The sequence below is a fragment of the Schistocerca cancellata genome, chromosome 6, assembly GCF_023864275.1.
Source record: "Schistocerca cancellata isolate TAMUIC-IGC-003103 chromosome 6, iqSchCanc2.1, whole genome shotgun sequence".
In the NCBI taxonomy this organism is placed as follows: Eukaryota; Metazoa; Arthropoda; class Insecta; order Orthoptera; family Acrididae; genus Schistocerca; species Schistocerca cancellata.
In genome coordinates, this window is record NC_064631.1 from 576,139,106 (window position 1) to 576,165,912 (window position 26,807).

General features: G+C 39.4%; 1 protein-coding gene across 1 annotated transcript in view; it reads left to right on the forward strand.

The window, feature by feature from the left end:
- The first annotated feature begins 18,800 nt into the window (after positions 1-18,800).
- LOC126190859 (28S ribosomal protein S18b, mitochondrial) overlaps positions 18,801-26,807 on the forward strand; it is a 48,505-nt gene continuing 40,498 nt past the window's right edge. The window contains exons 1-2 of the mRNA XM_049931453.1: positions 18,801-18,934; positions 23,798-23,939. Of these exons, the coding sequence (XP_049787410.1) occupies positions 18,857-18,934; positions 23,798-23,939 (220 nt within the window). The 5' untranslated portion in view covers positions 18,801-18,856. The remainder of the gene's footprint in view (positions 18,935-23,797; positions 23,940-26,807) is intronic.

Consider the following 26,807-nt stretch of genomic DNA (forward strand, 5'->3'; position numbering starts at 1 on the left):
CAGTTCCCAGATACAACGTTAGGTACAAATACTACCTTGGGGATGGTGACTCCAAAGGTTTCAAGACTATAGAGGAACTGAAACCATATGGAAATGAATTTGTAGTTGAAAAGTTGGAATGCATTGGGCATGTGCACAAGTGTATGGGTGCACGGCTTCGAAGGCTCAAACAAACTTTGAGTTCAAGTAAGCTCAGTGATGGAAAGACAATAGGAGGGAGAGGCAGCCGTACTGATGAGGTGATTGAACGTCTATAGAGATACTATGGGTATGCTATAAGGCAAAATACTAGTAATGTTAGTGACATGCGAAAAGCAGTGTGGGCATTGTTACTTCATACTGCCTCTTCCAATGAATACCCTCAACACAGCCTGTGTCCAAAAGATTCCTGGTGCAAATATAATGCAAAAAAGGACTATGATCACAAACATGGTTTGCCAGCAGCTGTGATAAATGCAATAAAACCAATTTTTCATGACTTAGCACAGCCAGAATTGTTACACAAATGTCTACACAGAAAGATGCAGAATCCTAATGAGAGCGTAAACAATTTGATTTGGAAAGTGATTCCTAAAAGGGCGTTTGTAAGCATAAAAACACTGCACTTTGTCATTTATGATGCAATAGCAACCTACAACCAAGGGAACAGTGTAAAGTGTGAAGTTCTGAAGGCATTAGGATTTACAGCTGGGGTGAACACTGTACGAGCACTAAGAAATATTGACAGAGAAAGGATAAGAGGAGCAGAAAGAAGAGAAAGGCATTTGAAGTATGATGGAACAACAGGCCAGAAAAAAAGACGGAAGAGGAAGCTTCTGGAGGATGAAGAAGAAGACCCTGATAATCCATCCTATAGTGCAAGAATGTATTGAGAAACTTTGATAGCCATTTCCCGTAAATTACAATTTTTCGAATATAAGGAACATTTTCTCAACATCCACTCAAGCTAGAGAGATGAAATTTTTATACAGCACTCCTAGTGGTCAAACTTACATTGTAACACAGACATTTGGCAATATGTTCAGTAGTTTCATTTCAGTTTAATTATAAAGCAATTATTTGTAAAAAATTCGGGTTATTAATAAAAAAATAATTGGAAGGAAACTAGAAAAGATACTCCAAAATCCCTCTGTCATAACTGAAATACTAAACCAATCTATATGTAAAAAAAATCAAATTATTCTATATGGTAGTTTATTCATAAATGTTCCTCAAACTTAGTGATTTTAACATGGGCAGCATAGGCACCTCCGGCTCCCCTTAACAACTTGCTGGAATGGAGTAACTATTCGATCCACCTTGAGTGTTTGTGAGGCGTGAATGTCTGGATAAATCGGTTAAATTCCATAAATATCCTATCTATGGGACATGGTTCTGGGTGCAACCTCGATACAAGTATATGTTTAATGTTGTGAGTGTTCATGAACTCTTTACAAGAGTTGCCCGTTAAGTATGAATGCATTGTCAATCAACAGTATTTGAGGCTTGCCTACTCTGTTTAGATAATCTTTAGTAATTCTTCTGATGATGGAGTTCGCAGTCACTGACCACACAGCATACAATCTGGTGTACTTGGAGAAAACGCCATATAGTGGAACAACATACCACCTTTCCCTTGTGGCTACTGTCCAGCTGTGTCCAATGAAGCTATCTCCAAAGGTCTTTTAGGAGTACCAGGTGTAGTTCATTTAGTTTTGAATTATTTGTATGCTTAGCCATCTGAGACACAACACATTTCCGTATTTTCTGCAGATCTTCTCGTCTTAAATTTGGATAGTGACAATAAGTGCTTATCGTACTAAGGCATTTGGAGATGCTAAAGTGTTCCCCAAACATTGTAAGTGTATAAAATAAAGTCGATAACGTGATCCTCTGGTAAACAAACACTCCACTGGCTCTGCTATAGGTGGTGTTGGTGAAACAATACGTCTTGGTAAATCATAAAAAACTTTTTCAACCTGTCACCATTGTTCTACAGCAGTTTTAGCCTTAACTTTTGCCATCTGGGATCCTTCTGTTGTAACTGTTCCATGATTTTACACATCCTAACATAGTATGGCTGTTGTGTTTTACCTTTCATCAACAGAACCTTGATTTCTGAATTGTTCTCCACGAATTCCAAGAATTCGTCTAGACCTTATGGAAGCCTCGATAAGGCATCAGCAATTACGTTTTGATTATCTTTCATACACATAATTTAAAAATCCTGTAAATGCAAACACGACCTTGCGAGCCTCTTTTGTAAGAGTCCAGAAGTGAGAAGGAAGGATGGTCGCAATATGCCTTGGTATGCTTTCCACAGAGGTAACATTCGAACTTTTCGAAAGCCCATACTACCTCGAGAGCTTCCAATTCGATCACGGAATATGGTCGCCCAGTTTCAGATAGTGTCCTATTAGCAAAACTAATTACCTTGGTGTAAGCTCCCCATTTGTGTCAGTGATTTGGAATAAACAAGCCCTCAGCCCTTGTGAGGACATGTCTGTACACAGACAAAAATCCTGGGTCATGTCTGGATGATGTAAGAAAGCTTCTTTATGTTGTCAAAATGAGTTTGGCATTGCTTGATCCATGGCTAATGGTGGGCCTACTGTTGAAGAGTCAATAGCGCATCATTATTTAAAAGCTCCTGGGGTATATATTTTATGAAGAAAGATACTAATCCAAGATGTCTCTTCAACCGTTTCTTATTTTCCATACAGGGCAGTGTCTGACAGTAACAAGCTTCTCAGGATCTGAAAGTAAGCCTTGAGGTGATGTTATGTGTCTAAGGAATTTAACCCTTTCCTTACTGAAATATATTACGTTAGGTTGGGTGTAACTCCGAATTCTGAAAACCTTTACAAGACTTGAGCCAAGAGCCTTAAGTGTTGTGACCACATTGGGGTAAAATCAGTAAATCATTAATGTACTCAGTGACTGTACTTAACAATTGAAGACACGCATGGAGAAATGGGCTAACCCTCAAAAATAAAAACTTAGAGATAAGTGTTGCCATCTATTGCTGGGTACAGGAACTATCAAAACTGACACTGGTCTCTCGCCTATATATCACATTAGAATATTTAGAGGTGAGACCAATGTCGGTTTTGATAGATCCGTTACCCAGCAGCAGAGGGCAACATTATCTGTAAGCTTTTACATTTGAAGGTTTGCCAATTTTTCTGAACATGTCTTCAGTTCACGTTCTAAGACTCGATCTGAGGCAGAAATAAATGTGCCTGCGTTGATGTTTAATGCAAAAGGGAGAACACAGAACTCATATCTTCTGCCCCCACATACAAACGCAGTGTACTTACGACTGTCTTCACATAGTGCAATTTGCCAGTATTAGGTACAGAGATCTGGTACTTAACGTTATGGAATTTTAGAAGTTGTTCTTCCAGGTTGTCAAGCCACGTCCTGACAGGCACAATAACTTTATTTACTCCATGTGCGTCGAACACGAGGCGGACACTACCGTCTGGTTTGCTAATGCCCAAAATGGGGCTATAGTATGGAGATAAACATGGTTGCATTATTTCCCAGTTTAGCATTCTATTGGTCTCTTTCCTTACAGCCTCATTCTTGGCCCATGGAATGGGGTAAGACAAAAAGCGGAAGGTTTCATATTGTTATACCTCCATTTTGTATTTGTGTCCTTTGATTATGCCAAGGCATCATTCAAAAAAATGAGAAAACGCATTAAAAGTTCCTGTAGTTCATCCTTTTGTTCTTCTGTATGACACATTGACTCACTTACCTTGATGTGCACGATTTCAGGGCCTATTTCCTCTTCCTGTGATTGATCAAATCCTTGCGTGTTTACAAGCATAACGGTAGGATAGAAGAATTGTCTTCAAACGTCAGTAGTGTGTTTTTGTTTGCTTTCTCTGGCGTTTGACTTGACTAGGTCTACTGAATATTGTTAGTCGTTCACAACAAAATGACACTTCCCCTTACCAATGTCAATTTGTGCTTGGTACTTCCTAATGGTGTCCATGCCGATAAGATCATTGACTATTAACCTCTGAGCCACAAGAAAAATGCATTGTAAAGAGAAGCTCTGAATCTGAATATGAATCCATGCCCCTAATTTTATGCCTTTAACCTAACCTCCTGCAGCTGTTTGGATTTTACAGTTTTGGACTGGCAGTATCAGTATGTGTAATTGTTCAAACAGACCATGTGGAGTTATATTTGCTGTCGCTTCAGTGTCCAGTACTATGGGTACCCTACAACAAAGTATTTGTGCACTGATTAGTGCCTGTACTGTGTCTTCATATTCATCTACATAGTTGGTAATATCCTGCTGACCGACGTCATCTATGATATTACCACAGTTGTCATATTTAAGTAAACAGTTTTTAACTATTTCCATGTCCCTACCGCTATTACTTGCTATCGAACAGGGGCCTATCGAGACCGTTTCGAGTTTTCTGAATTACCCTGGGCACTGACCTTCTCGTCAGGTATAAACTCAACTATGTGTACATTATGTGTCTGGTTTCACCAGTTAGTATCCTCCATGGGTCTCAACTTGCAATGTCGTTGTCCCTAGCTGTTATTCAAAACGTAATTTTGAATACTGATTATAGTCAGACGGTGGAGGATTATTTTGTCGCCCAGTTGCGTTCTGTGCCTGCCAGTTGCTATTCTGATCATTGCTTCAGGTCAATGACCCGTTGTATACTACCTGACTATAACCTCCCTGGCCATTAAATCTTTTCCGATTCAAATTCTATAGTTATTTTTAAATGCTCTCTTGAATTTTTGCCCCTTTCCGTTACCAAATTCGTTCCTGTTGGTATTGTTGCAGAGGGGAATATGGCTACTGACCGTGTTGGTTGTTGTCATTTCCGCCATGTTGTGCATTAGTCCATGTGGGGTCTACCTTCGCGCAATCACTTTTTGGTTGGACAAGTCTCTCTTCATAAATAAATCAATGAACTCGAGAACTGAGAGAATATAGCATTGCCGACCAGGAGATCCCACACACGGAAGCTCGGCCACAGAGAGAAAGTCTTATTGCAGTCGACGCCACACTGGGCGACTCGCATGCGGTGTTGGTGATGAGGATGAAATAAAGATGAGTACAACACAACACCCAATTCATGAGGGGAGAAAATCTCGAACCCCGCCGGGAGTTGAACCAGGGGTCCCTGCAAGGGAGGCAAGCATGTAACCACTCATCTAAGCAGGTGGACAACTGAGAGGAAATTCTTGGAATCGTGTTCAGGAGTGGTGATTAACATCTCACTTACGTTAGCCACTTTTCAAGATTTTTAGGACATCTAAGTGTGACATTCAGTTTGTCCAGTAACGGGTTTTATTTACATACTTCTCATAATAACTTCTGAGCCCTCTGTGTTCACTTCTCAAATATCTTCTGAGCCCTCTGTGTTCACTTCTCAAAGTAACTTCTGGGCCCTCTGTGTTTACAGCTTAATGGAGCTGGGTCAAATACTTTGCACTTCAGTCACTCTTGTACTGCATTGGAGCATAACTTTTCTAACAATGCCCTTTTAAACTGTTCGAAGATGTGACGTTTTTCCTCCATGTCAGTGGCCCACAGCAACACATCACCTGTGTATAACCTACCACAAAGTCTATCTTCTGCACTTCAGTCCAGTTCCTTGGGAAAACGCTCTGAAAGACTGTTATGAAGATGACTGAGTTTATTTGCTTACCTTTCGAAGAAAAAATCGGGAAGTGCCTGTGTCGTAGTAAGCCTTCATCCACGAGCAAAGTAGAAAGACATGCAGCATTGTCCATTGCCGGAGTGCCATTGTTTTGATGTATCGGATCATATTCCAAATATCTCTGTGTGACAGGGACAGAAGTCGGCAGCGCCTGTTGCATTTTATGACTGTTGAAATTTTTAAAAATATTGGGTATCCAATATATCGATATCTAAAAAATATTGTCGTAGGCCCTCGATATACCGAGGAAAAGTATCGACATATAGACGGAAAAAATATAGACGTGCTGGTCTATAAAAATATCGGCTGCAAATTGTAAATATACTGCCACTTTCAGAGCCGTATATTTAAGTATAGATTCATTATTAGATATTCTGTCCATCAATAAGCTAGCTGCCTGCTTATCCCTCTTAGAGCAAGAATTGAAAGGGAAACGATGCACTTTCACACTTGACGGCTTGGCGATAACCACTTTGCTAACAATGGTAACAGCATGTAAGTGACGCAATAAGAGGTGTCCGATGTGTCCGTCGCTCGGTTTCGCCATGCATTGGATTTGTCCGGAATACTTCATATTGACTTCCCTGTTTTTTTCATTTCTGCAAACATCAGCGACCTAGCAGTAGCAATGCCAAAATTGTGTGGTGAAATTAAATGTTGCAGTTTGTGTTGGTAGCCCGAGAAACGATTACTTCAGGATTTCACCTCACGCGTCTCTGTTACCAAATGAGGTGGTGCAGTTGTTAGTACACTGGACTTGCATTCGGGAGGACAACAGTTCAAACTCGTGTCTAGCTGTCCTGATGTATGTTTTCCCTGATTTCACTAAATCGCTTCAGGAAAGTGGCGAGACTGTTCCTTTGGAAGGGCACATCTTACTTTCTTCTCCATTCTTCCCTAATCTGATTGAATCAATAACCTCGCAGTTTGATATCCTCTCCCAAATCATACAACCACCCAACCGTCTCCACCAACGGCAAAGACCAAGCTTGTCGTTTAGATTTTTGCGCATCATTTTCAGCAATTGTCTTTGCGGAATGCCAACATGAAGAAATAGAACACCAGTTGTGTTAAAAATGTGTTTCACAAAGTAAAAGAGAAAGACTGGACGTGATGAAAGCTCAGAAAGTAGTAAGACTCCTTCACACAGTGAAAGTAAAATTATGTTCTACTGCTACTTCAAAGGAACAATTTCAAATATTTACAGAAATGTCTGTAATTCGATATAGACAAATCGATATACCGATGAGAAATTGTGACCTATGTAAATGGATATTTTTATGAAATAATATCGATATCTCTTCAACAGCAGTACAGCATCTTATAGTTACCATCTGTTTCACCTGATGGATTGGGGTTGAATGTTCCCTTTCCTTTTCATTGTTACTAACAATGTTAGTCCGCGATTTTTCTCTGCTGCTTTTAACATCTGATCTTTTTAAACTCTTAGTTCTGCCTTCTGGACCTTCATTGCTTCCTCGATCACATCTATATAACCCTTGTGCTCCTGAACTACCTTCTGCACCAGGGTACTTCACTGGCCTAGGATACCAGCCTTGGCTCTATCCTTTATTTCCTTAATGTTTTTATCTATCTTTTCTTTCTCCTTTCTCATGAAATGAGTATTTAAACTTATGGTACTTAGTTGCAATGGTAGGTCTTGCACCTTTTCAGGTATGCTGTTTGCAGCCCGTGAGGGTATTTATATTCTGGCATAATTGAGACTGCTCCTGCTGCAGTTTTGTCTGAGCCCCAGATACTTTCTTCGCCTTTTCCACCAACTGTTCTTGTACCTTACCCTACTGATGGCACTTTTTGGCTTAAATTATTTAGATCTTGCGACAAATCAGTGAGCAATTGTGTTTTTAGGTCGTTCCCCATACTTACAAGTGTATGCGATAATTCATTTGAAAGATCAGGACACATATATTTTGCCAATTAATTGAACTGTTGTGTTATGTCGGTTTTGAAAGCATCAAGAGTTTGCTTTTGCTGTTCAAGAAATTCATTTTTTGTATCTGTCTGTTGTTTTGTAAAATAATTAAATTTTTGTTTTGTTGTTTTGAAAAATCATTAAATTTTGCGTCAGTACTTTGTTCGACTCTTTGCTATTGTTCTTTCTTACACTCGTTCTTAAAGCCATTGAAGCCTTGTATAAATAACTGTTACGACATTTTCATCTTGATCGTTTTTTTTGTGTATGCAGTGCACCATGTCCAACCACGTTTGCATTAGGCGTAAGTGTAGCAGGCAAGGAATTATTTAATAAGTCCGAGCTGTCGCACATTACATTTTCAACAAGAGAAAAAATACTCTCTGGCGAAAATTGTGACCCAGTCTCTCCTACTGTGATCGTTGTGTCATTTTGAACGATAATGTTACTATCATCTGTGTCCATGTTAAATGAAAATTGAAATTGGTTGTTGTCACTGCGACTGACACTTTCAGTTTCGATTTCATTTGTTGCCACATTGGTTTCGGTGAGTTCTTGTACATGGCTCTCAGCAATGGACTGGCATCAATGTGCCTACTGTGTGCACTCATTTTCTGATAATTTTACGAAATGACAAAATAAATGAATATTTTTGAAAGTGAAATATTGTTCTTGTAGTAGTGAGGATAAGGATACCACTATGGAACCTATTCAATGCTGCCTCATTAACATGAATCCAAATAAATTGTCAGCATAACTTAATTGTATGCACACATTTCTCTCCCTAAAATTAAATTTCTGTTCAAATGTCTACATATTTTACGAGAATGCCTCAATTTGGGAATTGGATTAGGAAAGGTACTACGATCACTATTGGCAAAGACGCTACTAAGTGCAGTCTTGAAAGCAATGGATCTCAACTTTTCTTACATTTCTGTTGGCTTCCTCACTCCTTCTAGGATCAATTGTCCAAATGGTTATGTTTAATCTTTAGCATATCGTTTGATTTCCATCCTCATTGTGATAATGTAGTATCCTATTTAAGAAATAGCGAAGAACAATTAGTATAATAGACACTTTGCAAAATTATATAAATATTTTAAATTATTACAAATGTGCTAACTCTCTCTCAATGGCGACGTCCTTCTGTAGCTTGCCAGATATATTGATTGTATATATATATATATATATATATATATATATATATATATATATATATATATATATATATATATATATATATATATATAATGTACAACATGCTGGCGTGGCTGTGGCGGCTATTCTCTCTTCATGTTGACTTCGTCTCCAAAAATCTCCATTTAAAATTAAAAGTCCTCCTTCCATCGGGAGGAGGAAAGTAGGATGCAGCTTGGTCGTGGACAGAAAACTTACTACTTCCGCATATCATAACTCTTACTAACACAAAACTGATACAGTGTAATCACATCCATCTTTTTCGCACCAGCTCAAAATACAAACAGACACCAAGATTGGTGAAGAAAGACAAATGAGGTACATAAGATAATTGCTATGTTTATTCTTCAATTTTCTGTCAGTGTAGATATAATCATACATCCCTACGATATCTTTGCCTTACAGAGACAGCCTGAATATATATTTATATGTGTAGGCCATCTAAAGATCCTACACAACTCCTATTTGTCTTGGGTACTCCAAGAAAGTACAAGTAAGATGTGTTTCGTAGCTTCAGGAGGGAAACACCTAAGACATCAGTATCCAGTAAAATTTTCAAAATAGTCATTTCTTCAGTGTTCCAGTAAAATACTTAGAAGTGTTAGTTAAAATCAAATGCATTCTTAGTGGTTGTAAAGAAAAACGCAGGTCCCAGCACTGAATATCAATTTTGCAGACTTTCTTTTTGTGCCTGTCAGGAGCAATTTTTATTTGCAAGTTTAGGCATTGGAATTTAGTTTGTTATAAAATCTCACTGGCTACAGAGACACTATAATATTTCAGAATGTGTGCTGTTTAAAAAAGTTTAAAAAAATGTGATTTTGCTTGATAGAAAGTAAAATACTGCAGACTTTATTTAGTGCAATAACATCAAGAAGGAGTATTTAAACAGCATTTAAGTAAATATAAAAATAAATGTTATGCTATTTAAATTAAAATTTTCAAATGATTTATATTTTACAACTTTATTAAACTTAAGGATCATAGACTGCACCTCGTAGTATATGACACAGTATAGTCACCTTAGGAGTGAAGGGTTATGAGATAAGGTAAAGTTGTGGTATAAACTAGTATTATTTGTATTTTTTACAAGTTTCCAAATGTATTTTAAGGTGGGGAATACTGTGCCTATTTGTATGACAGAAAGAAATATTTCCTATTTAAATTCGAAATGGGAACCATAGTATTTACTTATAGGAGTATTATATGAAGAATAATTTAATCTGAATACTATGGAGAGAACAATTACACTGTCAGGTGTATGATGAAAATCATTACAAAATGGATACTTTTTCTAGGAAAAAGAAAAGTACCTTATCAATTACTAAATACAATTATCGAATAGAAACCTGATATGCAATAATTCCCCCCCCCCCCCCATGAACCATGGACCTTGCCGTTGGTGGGGAGACATGCGTGCCTCAGTGATACAAATAGCCATACCGTAGGTGCAACCACAACAGAGGGGTATCTGTTGAGAAGCCAGACAAACGTGTGGTTCCAGAAGAGGGGCAGCAGCCTTTTCAGTAGTTTCAGGGGCAACAGTCTGGATGATTGACTGATCTGGCCTTGTAACATAACCAAAACTGCCTTGCTGTGCTGGTACTGCGAACGGCTGAAAGCAAGGGGAAACAACGGCCGTAATTTTTCCCGAGGGCATGCAGCTTTACTGTATGGTTATATGATGATGGCGTCCTATTGGGTAAAATATTCCAGAGGTAAAATAGTCCCCCATTCGGATCTCCAGGCGGGGACTACTCAGGAGGACGTCGTTATCAGGAGAAAGAAAACTGGCATTCTACAGATGGGAGTGTGGAATGTCAGATCCCTTAATAGGGCAGGTAGGTTAGAAAATTTAAAAAGGGAAATGGATAGGTTAAAGTTAGATATAGTGAGAATTAGTGAAGTTTGGTGGTAGGAGGAACAAGACTTTTGGTCAGGCGAATACAGCTATAAATACAAAATCAAATAGGGGTAATGGAGGAGTAGGTTTAATAATGAATAAAAAAATAGGAATGCAGGTAAGCTACTACAAACAGCAAAGTGAACGCATTATTGTGGCCAAGATAGACACAAAGCCCAGGCCTACCACAGTAGTACAAGTTTATATGCCAACTAGCTCTGCAGATGACGAAGAAATTGATGAAATGTATGACGAAATAAAAGAAATTATTCAGATAGTGAAGGGAGATGAAAATTTAATAGTCATGGGTGACTGGAATTTGAGAGTAGGAAAAGGGAGAGAAGGAAACATCGTAGGTGAATATGGATTGGGGGGAAGAAATGAAAGAGGAAGCCGCCTGGTAGAATTTTGGACAGAGCACAACTTAATCATAGCTAACACTTGGTTCAAGAATTATAAAAGAAGGTTGTATACATGGAAGACTCCTGGAGATACTGACAGGTTTCAGATAGATTATATACTGGTAAGACAGAGATTTAGGAACCAAGTTTTAAATTGTAAGACATTTCCAGGGGCAGATGTGGACTCTAACTACAATCTATTGGTTATGAACTGTAGACAAAAACTGAAGAAACTGCAAAAAGGTGAGAATTTAAGGAGATGCGACCTGGATAAACTGACTAAACGAGAGGTTGTAGAGAGTTTCAGGGAGAGGATAAGGGAACAATTGACAGGAATGGGGGAAAGAAATACAGTAGAAGAAGAATGGGTAGCTCTGAGGGATGAAGTAGTGAAGGCAGCAGAGGATCAAGTAGGTAAAAATACGAGGGCTAATAGAAATCCTTGGGTAACAGAAGAAATATTGAATTTGATTGATGAAAGGAGAAAATATAAACATGCAGTAAATGAAACAGGCAAAAAGGAATACAAATGTCTCAAAAATGAGATCGACAGGAAGTGCAAAATGGCTAAGCAGGGATGGCTAGAGGACAAATGTAAGGATGTAGAGGCTTGTCTCACCAGGGGTAAGATAGATACTGCCTACAGGAAAATTAAAGAGACCTTTGGAGAAAAGAGAACCACTTGTATGAATATCAAGAGCTCATTTGGAAACCCAGTTCTGAGCAAAGAAGGGAAAGCAGAAAGGTGGAAGGAGTATATAGAGGGTCTATACAAGGGCTATGTACTTGAGGACAATATTATGGCAAAGCAAGAGGATGTAGATGAAGATGAAATGGGAGATATGATACTGTGTGAAGAGTTTGACAAAGCACTGAAAGACCTGAGTCGAGGCCCCGGGAGTAGACAACATTCCATTAGAGCTACTGATGGCCTTGGGAGAGCCAGTCCTGACAAAACTCTAGCATCTAGTGAGCAAGATATATGAGACAGGCGAAGTACCCTCAGACTTCAAGAAGAATATAATAATTCCAATACCAAAGAAAGCAGGTGTTGACAGATGTGAAAATTACCGAACTATCAGTTTAATAAGTCACGGCTGCAAAATACTAACGCGAATTCTTTACAGACGAATAGAAAAACTAGTAGAAGCTGACCTTGGGGAAGATCAGTTTGGATTCCGTAGAAATATTGGAACACGTGAGGCAATACTGACTCCACGACTTATCTTAGAAGCTAGATTAAGCAAACCTACGTTTCTAGCATTTGTAGACTTAGAGAAAGCTTTTGACAATGTTGACTGGAATACTCTCTTTCAAATTCTGAAGGTGGCAGGGGTAAAATACAGGGAGCAAATGGCTATTTACAATTTGTACAGAAACCAGCTGGCAGGACACGAAAGGGAAGCAGTGGTTGGGAAGGGAGTCAGACAGGGTTGTAAACTCTCCCCAATGTTATTCAATCTGTATATTGAGCAAGCAGTGAAGGAAACAAAAGAAAAATTCGGAGTAGGTATTAAAATCAATGGAGAAGAAATAAAAACTTTAAGGTTAGCCAATGACATTGTAATACTGTCAGAGACAGCAAAGGACTTGGAAGAGCAGTTGAATGGGATGTACAGTGTCTTGAAAGGAGGATATAAGGTGAACATCAACAAAACAAAACGAGGATAATGGAATGTAGTCGAATTAAATCGGGTGATGCTGAGGGAATTAGATTAGGAAATGAGACACTTAAAGTAGTAAAGGAGTTTTGCTATTTGGGGAGCAAAATAACTGATGATGGTAGAAATAGAGAGGATATAAAATGTAGACTGGCATTGGCAAGGAAAGCGTTTCTGAAGAAGAGAAATTTGTTAACATCGAGTATAGATTTAAGTGTCAGGAAGTCATTTCTGAAAGTATTTGTATGGAGTGTATGGAAGTGAAACGTGGACGATAAATAGTTTGGACAAGAACAGAATAGAAGCTTTTGAAATGTGGTGCTACAGAAGAATGCTGAAGATTAGATGGGTAGATAACTTAACTAATGAGGAGCTATTGAATAGGATTGGGGAGAAGAGAAATTTGTGGCACAACTTGAATAGAAGAAGGGATCGTTTGGTAGGACATGTTCTGGGGCATCAAGGGATCACCAATTTAGTATTGGAGGGCAGTGTGGAGGGTAAAAATCGTAGAGGAAGACAAAGAGATGAATACACTAAGCAGATTCAGAAGGATGTAGGTTGCAGTAGTTACTGGGAGATGAAGAAGCTTGCACAGGATAGAGTAGCATGGAGAGCTGCATCAAACCAGTCTCTGGACTGAAGACCACAACAACAACAACATGCAATAAGTTACGTCTGAATGGATTAATGTCACTGGTTTATTCCTAATGTTTTATTGACAAATAAAGGATGATAAATCGAAAAAGGTATGTTATCTGTAACTTAAGGATGAACAAAAGACTTTTGTAGATGCTAATTATAGCATGGAATGAGACATAGAAATTTTGATTTTTCATAGTTATCAGGAAACACACTGAAGGCATTATTACATCCATACAATAACTTGATATTCATGAAACCTTTGCATTTGTGCACTGCTTGTATTTATTAGATGTTGAAGAAGATTTATATTATTTCCTTGATTTGGTTGTACGTTGTGGAGCATTTAATATCATATGCACAATGCTCACACTGATAAATATACACTGAAGTGCGTAAGAATATGGTGCAGGCATGTTTACTCAAATACAGGCAGAAAACGGTGTTGCATTCGGCAACACCTATCTAAGACAACAAGAGTCTGGCGCAGTTGTTAGATCATTTACTTTTGCTACAATGGCAAGTTACCAAGATTTAAGTGAGTCTGAATGCGGCTTTATAGTCGGGGCACGAGTGATGGGACACAGCATCTCCAATGTAGCGATAAAGTGGGGATTTTCCATATGACCATTTCATGAGTGTACCATGAATATCAAGAATCCCGTAAAACATCAAATCTCTGACATCTCTGCAGCTGGAAAAATATCCTGCAAGAATGGAACCAACAACCTGCAGAGAATCGTTCGACATGACAGACGTGCAACTATTCCGCAAATTGCTGCAGATATCAATGCCAGGCCATCAACTAGTGTCAGCATGCAAACCATTCAACGCAACGTCATCAATATGGACTTTCGGAATTGACGACACACTTGTGTACTGATGATGACTGAATGACACAAAGCTTAACGCCTCACCTGGACCCATCAACACCGACATTGGATTGTTGATGACTGGAAACATGTTGTCTGGTCAGATGAGTCTCTTTTCAAATTGTATCAAGGAGGTGGACGCATACAGGTATGGAGACAACCTCATGAATCCATGGACCCTGCATGCCAGCAGGGGACTGTTCAAGCTGGTGGAGGCTCAGTAATGGTGTGGAACATGTGAAGTTGGAGCGATATGGGACGCCTGATATGTGTAGACATGGCTCTGACAGGTGACACATATGTAAGCAACCTGTATGATCATCTGCATCCATTCATGTTCTTTGAGCATTCCGACGGAGTTGGGCAATTCCAGCAGGACAATACGATACCCCACATGTCCAGAATTGCTACAGAGTGGCTCAAGGAACGCTCTTCTGAGTTCGGACACTTCCACTAGCCACCAAACTCCACAGACATGAACATTATTGACCATATCTGGGACGCCTTGCAACATGCTGTTCAGAAGAGATTCAGATATTAGTAGAGTCCATGCCACATCGTGTTGCTGCACTTCTGCATTCTCTCAGAGACCATACACTGTATTAGGCAGGTGTACCAGTTTCTTGGGCTCTTCAGAGTGTTCATGTGTGTGTGTGTGTGTGTGTGTGTGTGTGTGTGTGTGTGTGTGTGTGTGGGTGGGTGGGTGGGTGTGTGCATGGGTGGGTGGCTGATTCACGAAGATAAGAAAATATTTTAATATGTTATTCTACAGGTAAAGCTAAAGAAAAAAGTTCACATAAACATAGGTCCGCAAATTCTTGGTTACGAAGTTATGGCTAATAAAAGATTTTGCTTGAAATTTAGCAACTTCGCTAATATGTTGCCATCGCAAAACTGTAGGAGGTTAAAGTAAAGCACGATTTCCATACATTGTGTTATTATTGATGTCGTGAATCTAATAAAACATATCCCAGACGTGTATCTGCTGTAGTTTTTATTGATTATGAACGCTAGGTAGAGAACCTCTCTCCCGTAACATTCGAAATACTCCACTAATGGTTTGTACATTTGGAATCCTCCGAGTTGGATAACATATGCAATAGTTGTGAACTTCAGCTATAGCGTTAGCATCACATTTGCCATAAATAAACACCATATCGCCATATTCATCCCTTGTAAATTTGAAAGGCATCCCTATTTCATAAAATATCTACAAACTACAGCAGTTGCTTTGTGGTTTCACTTAAATACACTGTTGTTATTATGTTCTTTCACTGAACAATACAGAAAACTAACTCGTTCCAAGGTTAGGAAACGACTGAAACAACTCAGTAACTGTTGCCAACAATGACAGAAACGTCTCTGCATTCTTAATGGAAACTAAACAAATTTACTTGTATAATAATTTTAGCTTGTCTGAATGTTCCGGAAAACTACTGCAGATACATGGCACATGTTTTATTAGATTCACCAGACCAATAACAACAAAATAAATGGAAATCGTGCTTTACTTTAACCATGTATAGTTTGGCGATGGCTTTATATTAGCGAATTTGTTAAATCTCTGGCAAAATCTTTTACTAGCCGTAACTCAACATTTGCAGACCTATGTTTATATGAGATTTTTTCTTAGTTTTACTTGCAGAGTAACATATTAAAATATTTGCATATCATACAGGGTGATCCATCTGAAGTTTTGGATGAGATTATCTCGAAAACTATACATGGGGTAAAAATAGTGGGGAGGCAAGTTCGTAAGCTCAAAGGGGAACATTAAATGATACTACATGTGACCTCCAACCCCCTTGGATTGGAGGTCACATGTAGTGACCTTTTAAATCTTAAATGGAAAACCCCACTTTTTATTGCAGATTGTCCATAAAAAAAGTAATCAAGTTTTGTCTGAAACATTTTTAAAACATTGACAGGTGGCACTGAAATCGAGAAAAAGAAAAATTGGGAAGAACTCTGATTTATTTAGAATTATCCGCGAAAGACGCATGAATTCGATAAAAAAAAAAATGTGCACCAATTCTTTCATTACTTGCAAAATGTATCCTACCCGCCACAGTTTTTGATGGAAGGAGGCGGAATGGTATTAAAACCTCGTTAGGGAACTCTTCACAATTGCATTTCTCACACAGGACTCTAGCGACAGCGAAACACGGGAAGTGATGTAGTACACAGAAGTTACCACATCCAGATGTGATCAAATATTCCGTCAAATATATTTGACAAAGATCTTTGACGTAGCGCTAGAAGGGGTATTACACTGTCATCATATTTATTATTTTTCGTCAAAGTTCAAGATGGCTGACAACAACAACTTGTTATTAACCGCAGCAGTTGCAAGTACAACAATTGAACTGTGTGCACTTGTGGAAGAGAAGCGGGGGAAAAAGGAAACATACCTGGGTGAAGCCGTGGGTTTTACGACATCACGATAAAAGCATTCAACAAAACTTGTTATGTGAGCTTATAGTGGAGGACGTCATCAATTACTTAAGAATGGATGAGCATACATTTCTGTATGTGCTCAATGAAGTGTATCCTCATATCACAAAGCACAATATTCACTTAAGAACTGCTAGATCTGCAGAAGATGGGCTCACTGTAAAACTCCGATTCATTGCTACAGGAAAGGGTTAGGTTAGGTCAGCTCTCCAATCTTCGTAATCTATTTTTGTATTCAGCGTTCCTCACATTGTAAAGCGCCTCATCAGCTTCATACATCCCTATTAATTTTGTAGTTGTCGGCACACACCAATTGTATTTACCGGCAATGTTTATAAAATCACTTCAGACGACAGAATGCAGCGATGCTAGCGCTCCATGTGGTATTATGGCACATTGCAGTGAACAGAAGACAAGCGACTTCTTTGATCAAATCTACAGCGAGGCCCTAGATTTGATCAAATATTGGACGACATTTGACAAAGTTCCCTATTGCACCATCAAATACGAGGGTTGTTTTTTAAGTAAGGGCCGTTTTTATTTTAAAAAAAACATACAAATACTTTTGTAAAAAACTTTTATTTTTTTGATTCTACACACTTTTACCTATTTCTCTACATAGTTGCCTTGTTTATTTAAGCACTTGTCATACCATACAACTAAGTTTTTAATTCCCTCTTCAAAGAATTCGGCCGCCTGCTCCGACAGCCAAGAGTTCACGGCCGCTTTCACTTCATCGTCGTCATTGAAGCACTGCCCGCCAAGATGGTGTTTCAGGTACTGGAAAAGGTGAAAATCGCTAGGAGCAAGGTCGGGGCTGTATGGTACATGGTCCAAAACTTCCCAGCCAAAAGAATCAATCAAACCCCGAGTCTTTTGAGAGGTGTGAGGCCTAGCGTTATCGTGCAGGAGCAAAACTCCTTTTGTCAGCATGCCGCGCCTTTTGTTTTGAATTGCTCTGCGGAGCTTCTTTAGAGTTGCACAGTAGCCATCTGAGTTGATTGTCGTTCCTCGTGGCATAAAGTCCACTAGCAAAATACCGCGCCGGTCCCAAAACACAGTTGCCATAATCTTGCGCTTTGACAGCGTCTGTTTGGCTTTGACCTTGATGGGTGAGGTTGTGTGTCGCCATTCCATCGATTGTCGCTTGCTTTCGGGAGTGATATGAGATACCCATGTTTCATCTCCAGTGACAATTTGACTCAACATGTCATCCCCTTCTTCCTTGTAACGAATCAAAAAGTCCAATGAAGTGGCAAATCTCTTCCCTTTGTGGTCCTCTGTGAGGAGTCTGGGTACCCACCGAGAACACAGTTTCTTAAAGTTTAGGTTTTCAGACACAATTTTGTACAAAACCGATCTTGAAACTTGTGGAAATTCCAAAGAAAGAGTGGGAATTGTGAATCTTCTGTCCTCACGAATCTTTGTTTCGACTGCAGCCACCAAATGATCAGTGATCACAGAGGGCCGGCTTGAGCGTTCTTCGTCATGGACTTTTGATGGCCATTTTTAACTCTCTAACCTATTGACGCACTTTACCTTCACTCATTGCATAAACTTCTGTTAACTGACGATGAATTTCTGCAGCTGATAGGCTTCTCGCGGTCAAAAAACGTATCACTGACTGTATCTCACACGCGGCGGGCGATTCAATAATCGTAAACATTATAAAGTAGAACAGCGATGCGTACACGTCAGCTACAGAGCTGCAACTTGCCATCAGTGTGAACGGGAAGTATGCCGGCAAGTGGCGCGGTGGCTTGTTGCGGCGTCCGCGCGAACAACGGGACTATACGCGCGAACGGGCCCTTACTTAAAAACCAACCCTCGTATCTTTGACAAAGATATGGGACAAAGATATTTGACAAAGAAATTTGTTAGTGCAATACCGGCAATACTGGCCTTACATTTAAACTTATCGTTGGAATGGAATGTCCTTTTGGTCAACTAGACTAGCACGTCATTTCTGTTCTCGCTGCGATTTATCGATAGATCGCGCACCCTGGTGACGTCGATTCATTGCTCGTAATTGTTGAAAATAGAGTAGATATATCTTTTCGTCGGAAGGTTTCCGTAGTTCACTAGTTTGTTCGTGAAGTTCTTTGTAGGAAAATGTTCCTGAGTAGAGTTGTGAGATATAGTGGTGTGTATGAGTCACTTCAGCTTTGTAAAAGAGGTGTATCTTTACAGGTAATTGACAGATGTCGTGTTTTTGTTAGTGAACGTGTTTCTAACCATAAGTAAGTTAAACGTTGCAGTGAGGATCGTCGCCAATGTCAAAGAAGTGCATAGTGTTTGGATGAGGCCGAGTACTAGATTCTATATCTCCCGTGAAACAAAATGGATCTTTTTCACAGTTCTCCAGCGTTTGTTACTTCTTGACGAATTCCTGTTGTGTGACAGAGGTGTTTCAAAGAGCTACGTTTTTTTATCCATTCGAGGTGTAGTGTTGGAACAACGCGGCGGTATTCTTAGCTAAGCTGCCAAATCTGAGCTTGGCTCGGCCTCGAATATTCACGCCGTCGATGGGATACTAAACATAAGCTTCCTTTCTTTATTATTTGGAATTGTGAGTTAGTGACAAGATGATATTTGCCTGATTCTTGGCAAGAACAACTTAGGCCAGTTTCGTACTTATGTTTACATCAGCAACACGTTCTGAATTTAATGAATTGTCGACTTCGCACCATGATGTACTTAATGATGTGCTATATTACCTCATACATCTATAAACGTTAGGAGTACGTAACGCTGATAATGTATTTTGTGTTTGTTTTTTTGTTTGGAATGAAGGATGTAATGACACTGATATGTAGTGTGGTCCAAGGTATAGGTTAGGTTGAAAGGTGACAGTTTGATTCAGAGTTGGCAAAGTCGACAAATTTGAAATGTGAGCTTAGTGAAGTAGAGTAGCTTGATACCCTATTTAGATTGAAATGTGACGGTTTGATATTTTGTTGAAGTGGTAGCCTATAGAAGGCTTCAGTTATTCATTTTGCTCGAGTTAAATTTTCAGCCAGAAACGTTCTTTTGCTACAGTGTGATTGGCAAGGGAAACAGTTGGAATTTCAATAGTGTTCATCTCTCCATGCATACCAGACAGATTAACATTTTTTTTTTTTTTAATTTTGAGAATGGTGAGTTCCTCCAACTTTGTTGGGAATTAGAGAATTGATAGATGGCGTTTTGGCTCCAACACTGAGAGAACAATTAAAATGTTTCTGTAATTCTTGACCCACTCAGTGAACTTGAGATGTGTAAGTGGATCATTAGGACAGTTTTTGAAAATAGGGTTGATAGATTTGGTTTATGAATGATTGCAGAACATGTGATCCAGGGAATTGCATATAATTAAAACATGGTATTCTAGTGACCTAGTTAAGGACGAGCTGAGCTCCATCAAGTTCTAGGTGCACAATCTCACCTTCTCTTTGTGGAAGAGGAAGGCTAACACTTTGTTTCTGTATTACATGCTTGTGATATGTATGGAAACATGACACACAGAACTTCAACCAAGGAAAGAGCATTAATGAAGAAAGACATCCCCAGCCAAACTGCATAGGTTAGTCTGCTGTTGTCTGTCAAAGGGTACTCAGAGAATCATAAAGTTGTAACTTTGGTGATTTCTACAGTTTAGCTGTTTAATTACGTATCCGTCAATCTGAATTCAAAAAGTATTACTGTTCTGGAAGCATCTGTGTGCAGTTGTAATCGCTTTGCAAGCCTTTAAAGATATATTTGCAGATACAACTTCTCTAAATACTCATGTGAATGGTAAACTTACAAAGTTTTTATGGTCACACTGCCTTGTTTAACTCGCTGCCACTGAGGAAAAGTTATGAAGTGCTACAGACATTCTTTCAGTGTTACAAATTGAGCAATAATAACAATTTGCCTATTTTTGTGTGTGTGGTATGAGTTGCAGTTTGCATTCATTGAAGGAAGCTTACTAAGATTGCGATGCCACCCATTGCCTTTGACCCATGATGTCATCGAGAAGGCAGACATACCTTTTTCAAGCTTACACAGTAGCAACCATGCCATCACACATTACACACATGAACACACGGTAATACAAAAAGTGTCTAATTGCAGAAGTAACATGAAATTAACAGAACAGTCTTTTGGAATAGGGGGTTTTGGGCAGGGGCAAACTAAATATACAATGCTCCTAATAATGAAGACATAACCATCATCATTGGGATTTCCTTCCAACGAGCCGGCTAGGAACTAGGTGAACAAGATGCCTCCATTGGTTTCTGTCCTGGTATAGCTTTTCCCTCTCCACTACATCCCATGTTACTCCTCTCTTCAGATCTTCCTTAACTTGGTCTGTCCATATCTTTCTAGGCCATCAAACTAGGCTTCTTCCTGGTACCTCCATCTCCAAACACTGACGTCGAGTTAGTCAGGTGCATTCACTTCACATGACCAAACCACTTCAATCACAAAGCACCCACCCTCTCCTCTGTAGTCAATGTCACATGCAGGTTTCTCCTTACCTCCCTAGTTTTTTGTAGAGCTGACCTAAGGAACTTCATTTCACGTGCTTGTATTTGACTCTCTTATTGATGACACGGCCTCTAGACTGTACATCATGATTGGCAGGAGATAAGTTTTATACATGGTCTGTTTGGCTCTCTGAGGGACTTCCTTGTACCAGATTAGATTTCATACTTGGAGGAAGAAGCTAGATCCTTTTGTTATTCTGTTTAAGACTTCTAGTTTGGAACTCCCATCGCGTGATATGATGCTACCCAGATAATTGAAGCTTTTCACACATTCAACCTTCTCCCCCTCCAGTATGATGTTACAAGGTGTGGGTGCCGTGCTCATTTTCATTGCCGCTGTCATATTTGTACTCACAGTTAACCTGAATTTTTTAAATTTTGTGTTTCAGTAATCTAGTCTCCTCTGAACCTCCATTTCCGTATCTCCCCAAATGGCGATGTCATCAGCAAAAACAAAATCATTGATTTCTTTCACGATTCTGACCACAAGTGTAATGAAGAGTAAAGGGGAGAGTGAACTGCCTTGTTGAACACCACTTTTTGTATTAAACCATTTTGATCTTCCACCTCCTACTTGTACACTGCTCTCGCAACCATCATACAGCATCTGGATTTTTTTAATTAATGAATCAGGAATATTATGTTTTCTCAAGCTTTTCCGTATTTTATCCCATGATACACTGTTGTATGCTTTTTCCAAGTCCACAAATACTACTATCAAGTCCTTTCCTTTTTCCCAGTACTATTCCATTAACTGACGGATGGAGAAAATGAAATCTGTTGTTCCCCTATTACTTATGAACCCATGCTGTTGTTCCTCTAATTGGTGGTTTAGAATTTTCTCAATCTTTTTTCTATAACATTTTCCATTATCTTTAGGCAGTGTGATTCCTCGGTAGTTGATGCATTTTTCTTCTGCTTTTCTTGAACAATGGTTTTATAATACCTTTTTTCCATTCATCCAGCACTTTTTCCAAATCACTCCCAGCCCCCCGTGTAACCATTGTATTCCATGGATTCCTATGGCTTTTATCATAACTGCTATCAGCTCATCTACTCCAGCCGCCTTCCCACTTTTCAACTGTTTCAGAGAATTCTTAGTTTCTAACCATGAAACTGGATTCTGCTCCTCTGATTCTCAATGACTTCGGTGTCACTTTCTTGTGCACCTCCCCCATTCAGTAAGATTTCAAAATAGTTCTTCATCTCTTCTCTGACACCTTCCGCGTCCCTGATAATATCCCCATCCTCTGTTTCAATCGCTTTTATGTCTTCTCTATCATATCTTTTACTTTTCAATAACCCATATAGCCTTTTTGATTCCCTTTGCTATCCTGCTCTAGTTTCTGAGTGAATATTTCCCAACTCTTCTCCTTTCCTTCTTCCACAATCCTCTTTGCTTAGAGTTTCTTTTGCCAGTATTCCGTCTCCAGAGTAGTCACCTTGTGTTCACCTTTTGGCACCAGCTCCTGCTTCTGATTTCTTTTTTCAAACTCCATGTTTTTCTTTGCCATATTACATTTTTTAAACTGTGTCTTTCACTCTATCATTGCACCAAATGGTTTCTTTGTCTTTCAATTTACCCTTTGGTTTGCCACATGTCTGTGCAGCACTGTTTACTTTCGATGTTTTAAATAAATATAAACGAAGACATAACTTAAGCAAAAATCAAGGGGGAAAAACTGGTATTAGAAATTTCACTTGACCTACATGACTCATAAAGTAAGTTCATGATACCATGAACCCATATATATATATCTTCAAAAACTGGTACTGGAAAGCCTCACGACTGCAAAACCACACACAGCTTGACAAATCTGGTGTTGAAATCATTTCACTTGACCTTTAGAGCTAAAACGAGGTCCACAGTATGACGACACTAAAACTCGCTTGTGTGGGCCTACATAATATTGAAAACCTAACCTTATCAGTATTAGTAAAACAAATTCTGACATACCTACCAATCACAATCCAACATACTGACCTATTGACAAGCGATAGCAAATATAATGTAGTCAGAACAGTCTGTCGAACGGCCAACATAAAATTCTCAAACCAGAAATTCCTCCGGATAGAATGACAGAACAGCTGTAAGAATTAAGTTCAACGCATCATCTCTTATTGTGGCTTGTTGCGACCTATTCATGAACCTTGTTGCCATATCCATAACTACCAAAAAAGAAATGTAAAATATAAATATTCAATGGTAAACAACACACTGCACTAATAGTTTGAAACCCAAAACTGCCTCATCTAAATAATTCACAAATTTCCAGAGCGCTTCCATTATTCTTACAAAGAGTATTGATGCAGCCCAGTGAATCGCTCAAATAATTTAGAAACGTAAACATCCCACACTTAGAGTGACACTGCATCCTGTACAAACTTGGAACCACTTCGAATACACCATATCACATAAAACAATTACGTCACAGGTCAAAGATGGTTGGTGCCGTGAGCTTCACTTGACCTATTGAAAGTTTTAAGACAATATGCTGTTAAATTTGTAAAACACCTCTGTAATGTCATTCTTGTGTTCTAGGGAGCCTTTAGGCAGAAACTTTCTTCTGGAGAAAGTGCTGAAGAAATAACAAACGACGTAGTTACAGAACAGAAGCATGCTTCAAAAGACAGGACGAGAGAAATTCCTGTTGAAACAAGCATAAAGTACATAGAAAGCAAAGGTAAATAATAATGTAGACTACTGTTTCTTACCACTGGAACTCTTTATCAATAATTCTTAGATTGTAAAGACCTGCCCATTTATTGCATGGCGCTCTGTACAGAAACTTAAGTTTCTTTTCTTTTCTCTCTGAGTGAATCTGTTCTGTTGGAAACTCATAGTGTGAGCTATCAGGATTGCTCGCTATAACATAATGTAACCTCCTACCACCACCACTGTCTAGTCATATATTACTTATGCTCAAGATGTAATTCAGGGGCTTAATTAATAACATGCACTTCCTCCTCAGGTGTTATATTGTTCAAAATACATGCATGCTCTTTGTTTTTATTTTGCTGTAAAACTGACAGTTTTCTGCAGCACTATTATAATATTTACAAAATATGATGGTATCCCTCTTCAGTGAATATCAAATTCAAACAAATCCGGCGTACGGCTATGGGCACCTGCTTGGCACCATCCTGTGCTAACCTATTCATGGGCCATCTAGAGGAATCCTTACTAAACACTCGTAATCCTAAACCCCTCATCTGGTTAAGATTCATTGATGACATCTTTGCTATCTGGATTGAAGGTGAGGGCACCTTATTCACATTCCTCCAGAACCTCAACAACTTCTCCCCCATTTGCTTCACCTGGTCCTACTCAACCCAACAAGTCACCTTCATAGATGTTGACCTTCACCTCGGAGATGGCTATATCAGTACCTCCATCCATATCAAACCTACTAACCACCAGCAATACCTCCACTTAGACAGCTGCCACCCATTCCATACCAAGAAGTCCCTTCCGTACAGCCTACCCACCTGTGGTCGTTGCATCTGCAGTGACCCTCTCAAGATATACCGAGGGTCTCACTGAAGCCTTCACTGACCTTAATTATCTTCCCATCTTGTACTAAAACAAATCTCCCGTGCCTTATCTTTCCAGTTTCCCAACGCCTCACAGTCCGGCCACAGAGGAGCATTCCCCTCGTAACTCAGTACCATCCGGGACTGGAGAAACTGAATTACATTCTCCGCCAGGATTTCGATTACCTCTCGTCGTGTCCTGAAATGAGAAATGTCCCGCCCACTATCCTTCCCACCCCTCCTACCATGGTTTTCCAGCGTCCACCGAACCTACACAATATACTTGTCCATCCTTACACAGTCCCAGCTCCCGACCACTTGCCTCATGGCTCATTCCCCCATAATAGACCTAGATGCAAGACCCATACCATACATCCTCCCACCACCACTACCTACTCCAGTCCAGTCACAAACATCCCCTATCTCATCAAAGGGAGGGCTACCTGTTAAACCAGTCATGTGATCTACAAGCTAAGCTGCAACCTCTGTGCTGCATTCTATGTAGGCATGACAACCAATAAGCTGTTTCTCTGCATGAACAGCCACTGCCAAACTGTGGTCAAGAAACAAGTGGACCACCCTGTTGCTGAAAACGCTGCCAAACATGATATCCCTCATCTCAATGACTGCTTCACAGCCTGTGCCATATGGATCCGTCCCACCAACACAAACTTTTCTGAATTGTGCAGGTGAGAAATTTCCCTGCAATACATCCTACATTCCCGTAACCCTCCTGGCCTCAACCTTCGTTAGTCACTGTCTTCACCCACCCAGCCATCTCCCTGTTCCCAGTCCAGCACTACCCAGCCGTCATTTCACCGCCACACCCAGTCATTTAATTAATAATGAATAAAAAAAAAATGGGAGTACGGGTAAGCTACTACAAACAGCATAGTGAACGCATTATTGTGGCCAAGATAGACACGAAGCCCAGGCCTACTACAGTAGTACAAGTTTATATGCCAACTAGCTCTGCAGATGATGAAGAAATTGATGAAATATATGATGAGATAAAAGAAATTATTCAGGTAGTGAAGGGAGACGAAAATTTAATAGTCATGGGTGACTGGAATTCGGTAGTAGGAAAAGGGAGAGAAGGAAATGTAGTAGGTGAATATGGATTGGGGGGAGGGGAGAAATGAAAGAGGAAGCCGCCTGGTAGAATTTTGCATAGAGCACAACTTAATCATAGCTAACACGTGGTTCAAGAATCATAAAAGAAGGTTGTATACATGGAAGAATCTGGGAGATACTAGAAGGTATCAGATAGATTATATAATGGTAAGATAGAGATTTAAGAACCAGGATTTAAATAGTAAGACATTTCCAGGGGCAGATGTGGACTCTGACCACAATCTATTGGTTATGAAGTGTAGATTAAAACTGAAGAAACTGCAAAAAGGTGCTAATTTAAGGAGATGGGACCTGGATAAACTGACTAAACCAGAGGTTGTAGATAGTTTCAGGGAGAGCATAAGGGAACAATTGACAGGAATGGGGAAAAGAAATACAGTAGAAGAAGAATGGGTAGCTCTGAGGGATGAAGTAGTGAAGGCAGCAGAGGATCAAGTAGGTAAAAAGACGAGGGCTAATAGAAATCCTTGGGTAACAGAAGAAATATTGAATTTGATTGATGAAAGGAGAAAATATAAACATGCAGTAAATGAAACAGGCAAAAAGGAATACAAACGTCTCAAAAATGAGATTGACAGGAAGTGCAAAATGGCTAAGCAGGGATGGCTAGAGGACAAATGTAAGGATGTAGAGGCTTATCTCACTAGGGGTAAGATAGACACTGCCTACAAGAAAATTGAAGATACCTTAGGAGAGAAGAAAACCACTTGTATGAATATCAAGAGCTCAGATGGAAACCCAGTTCTAAACAAAGAAGGGAAAGCAGAAAGGTGGAAGGTGTATATAGAGGGTCTATACAAGGGTGATGTACTTGAGGACAATATTATGGAAATGAAAGAGGATGTAGGTGATGATGAAATGGGAAATACGATACTGCGTGAAGA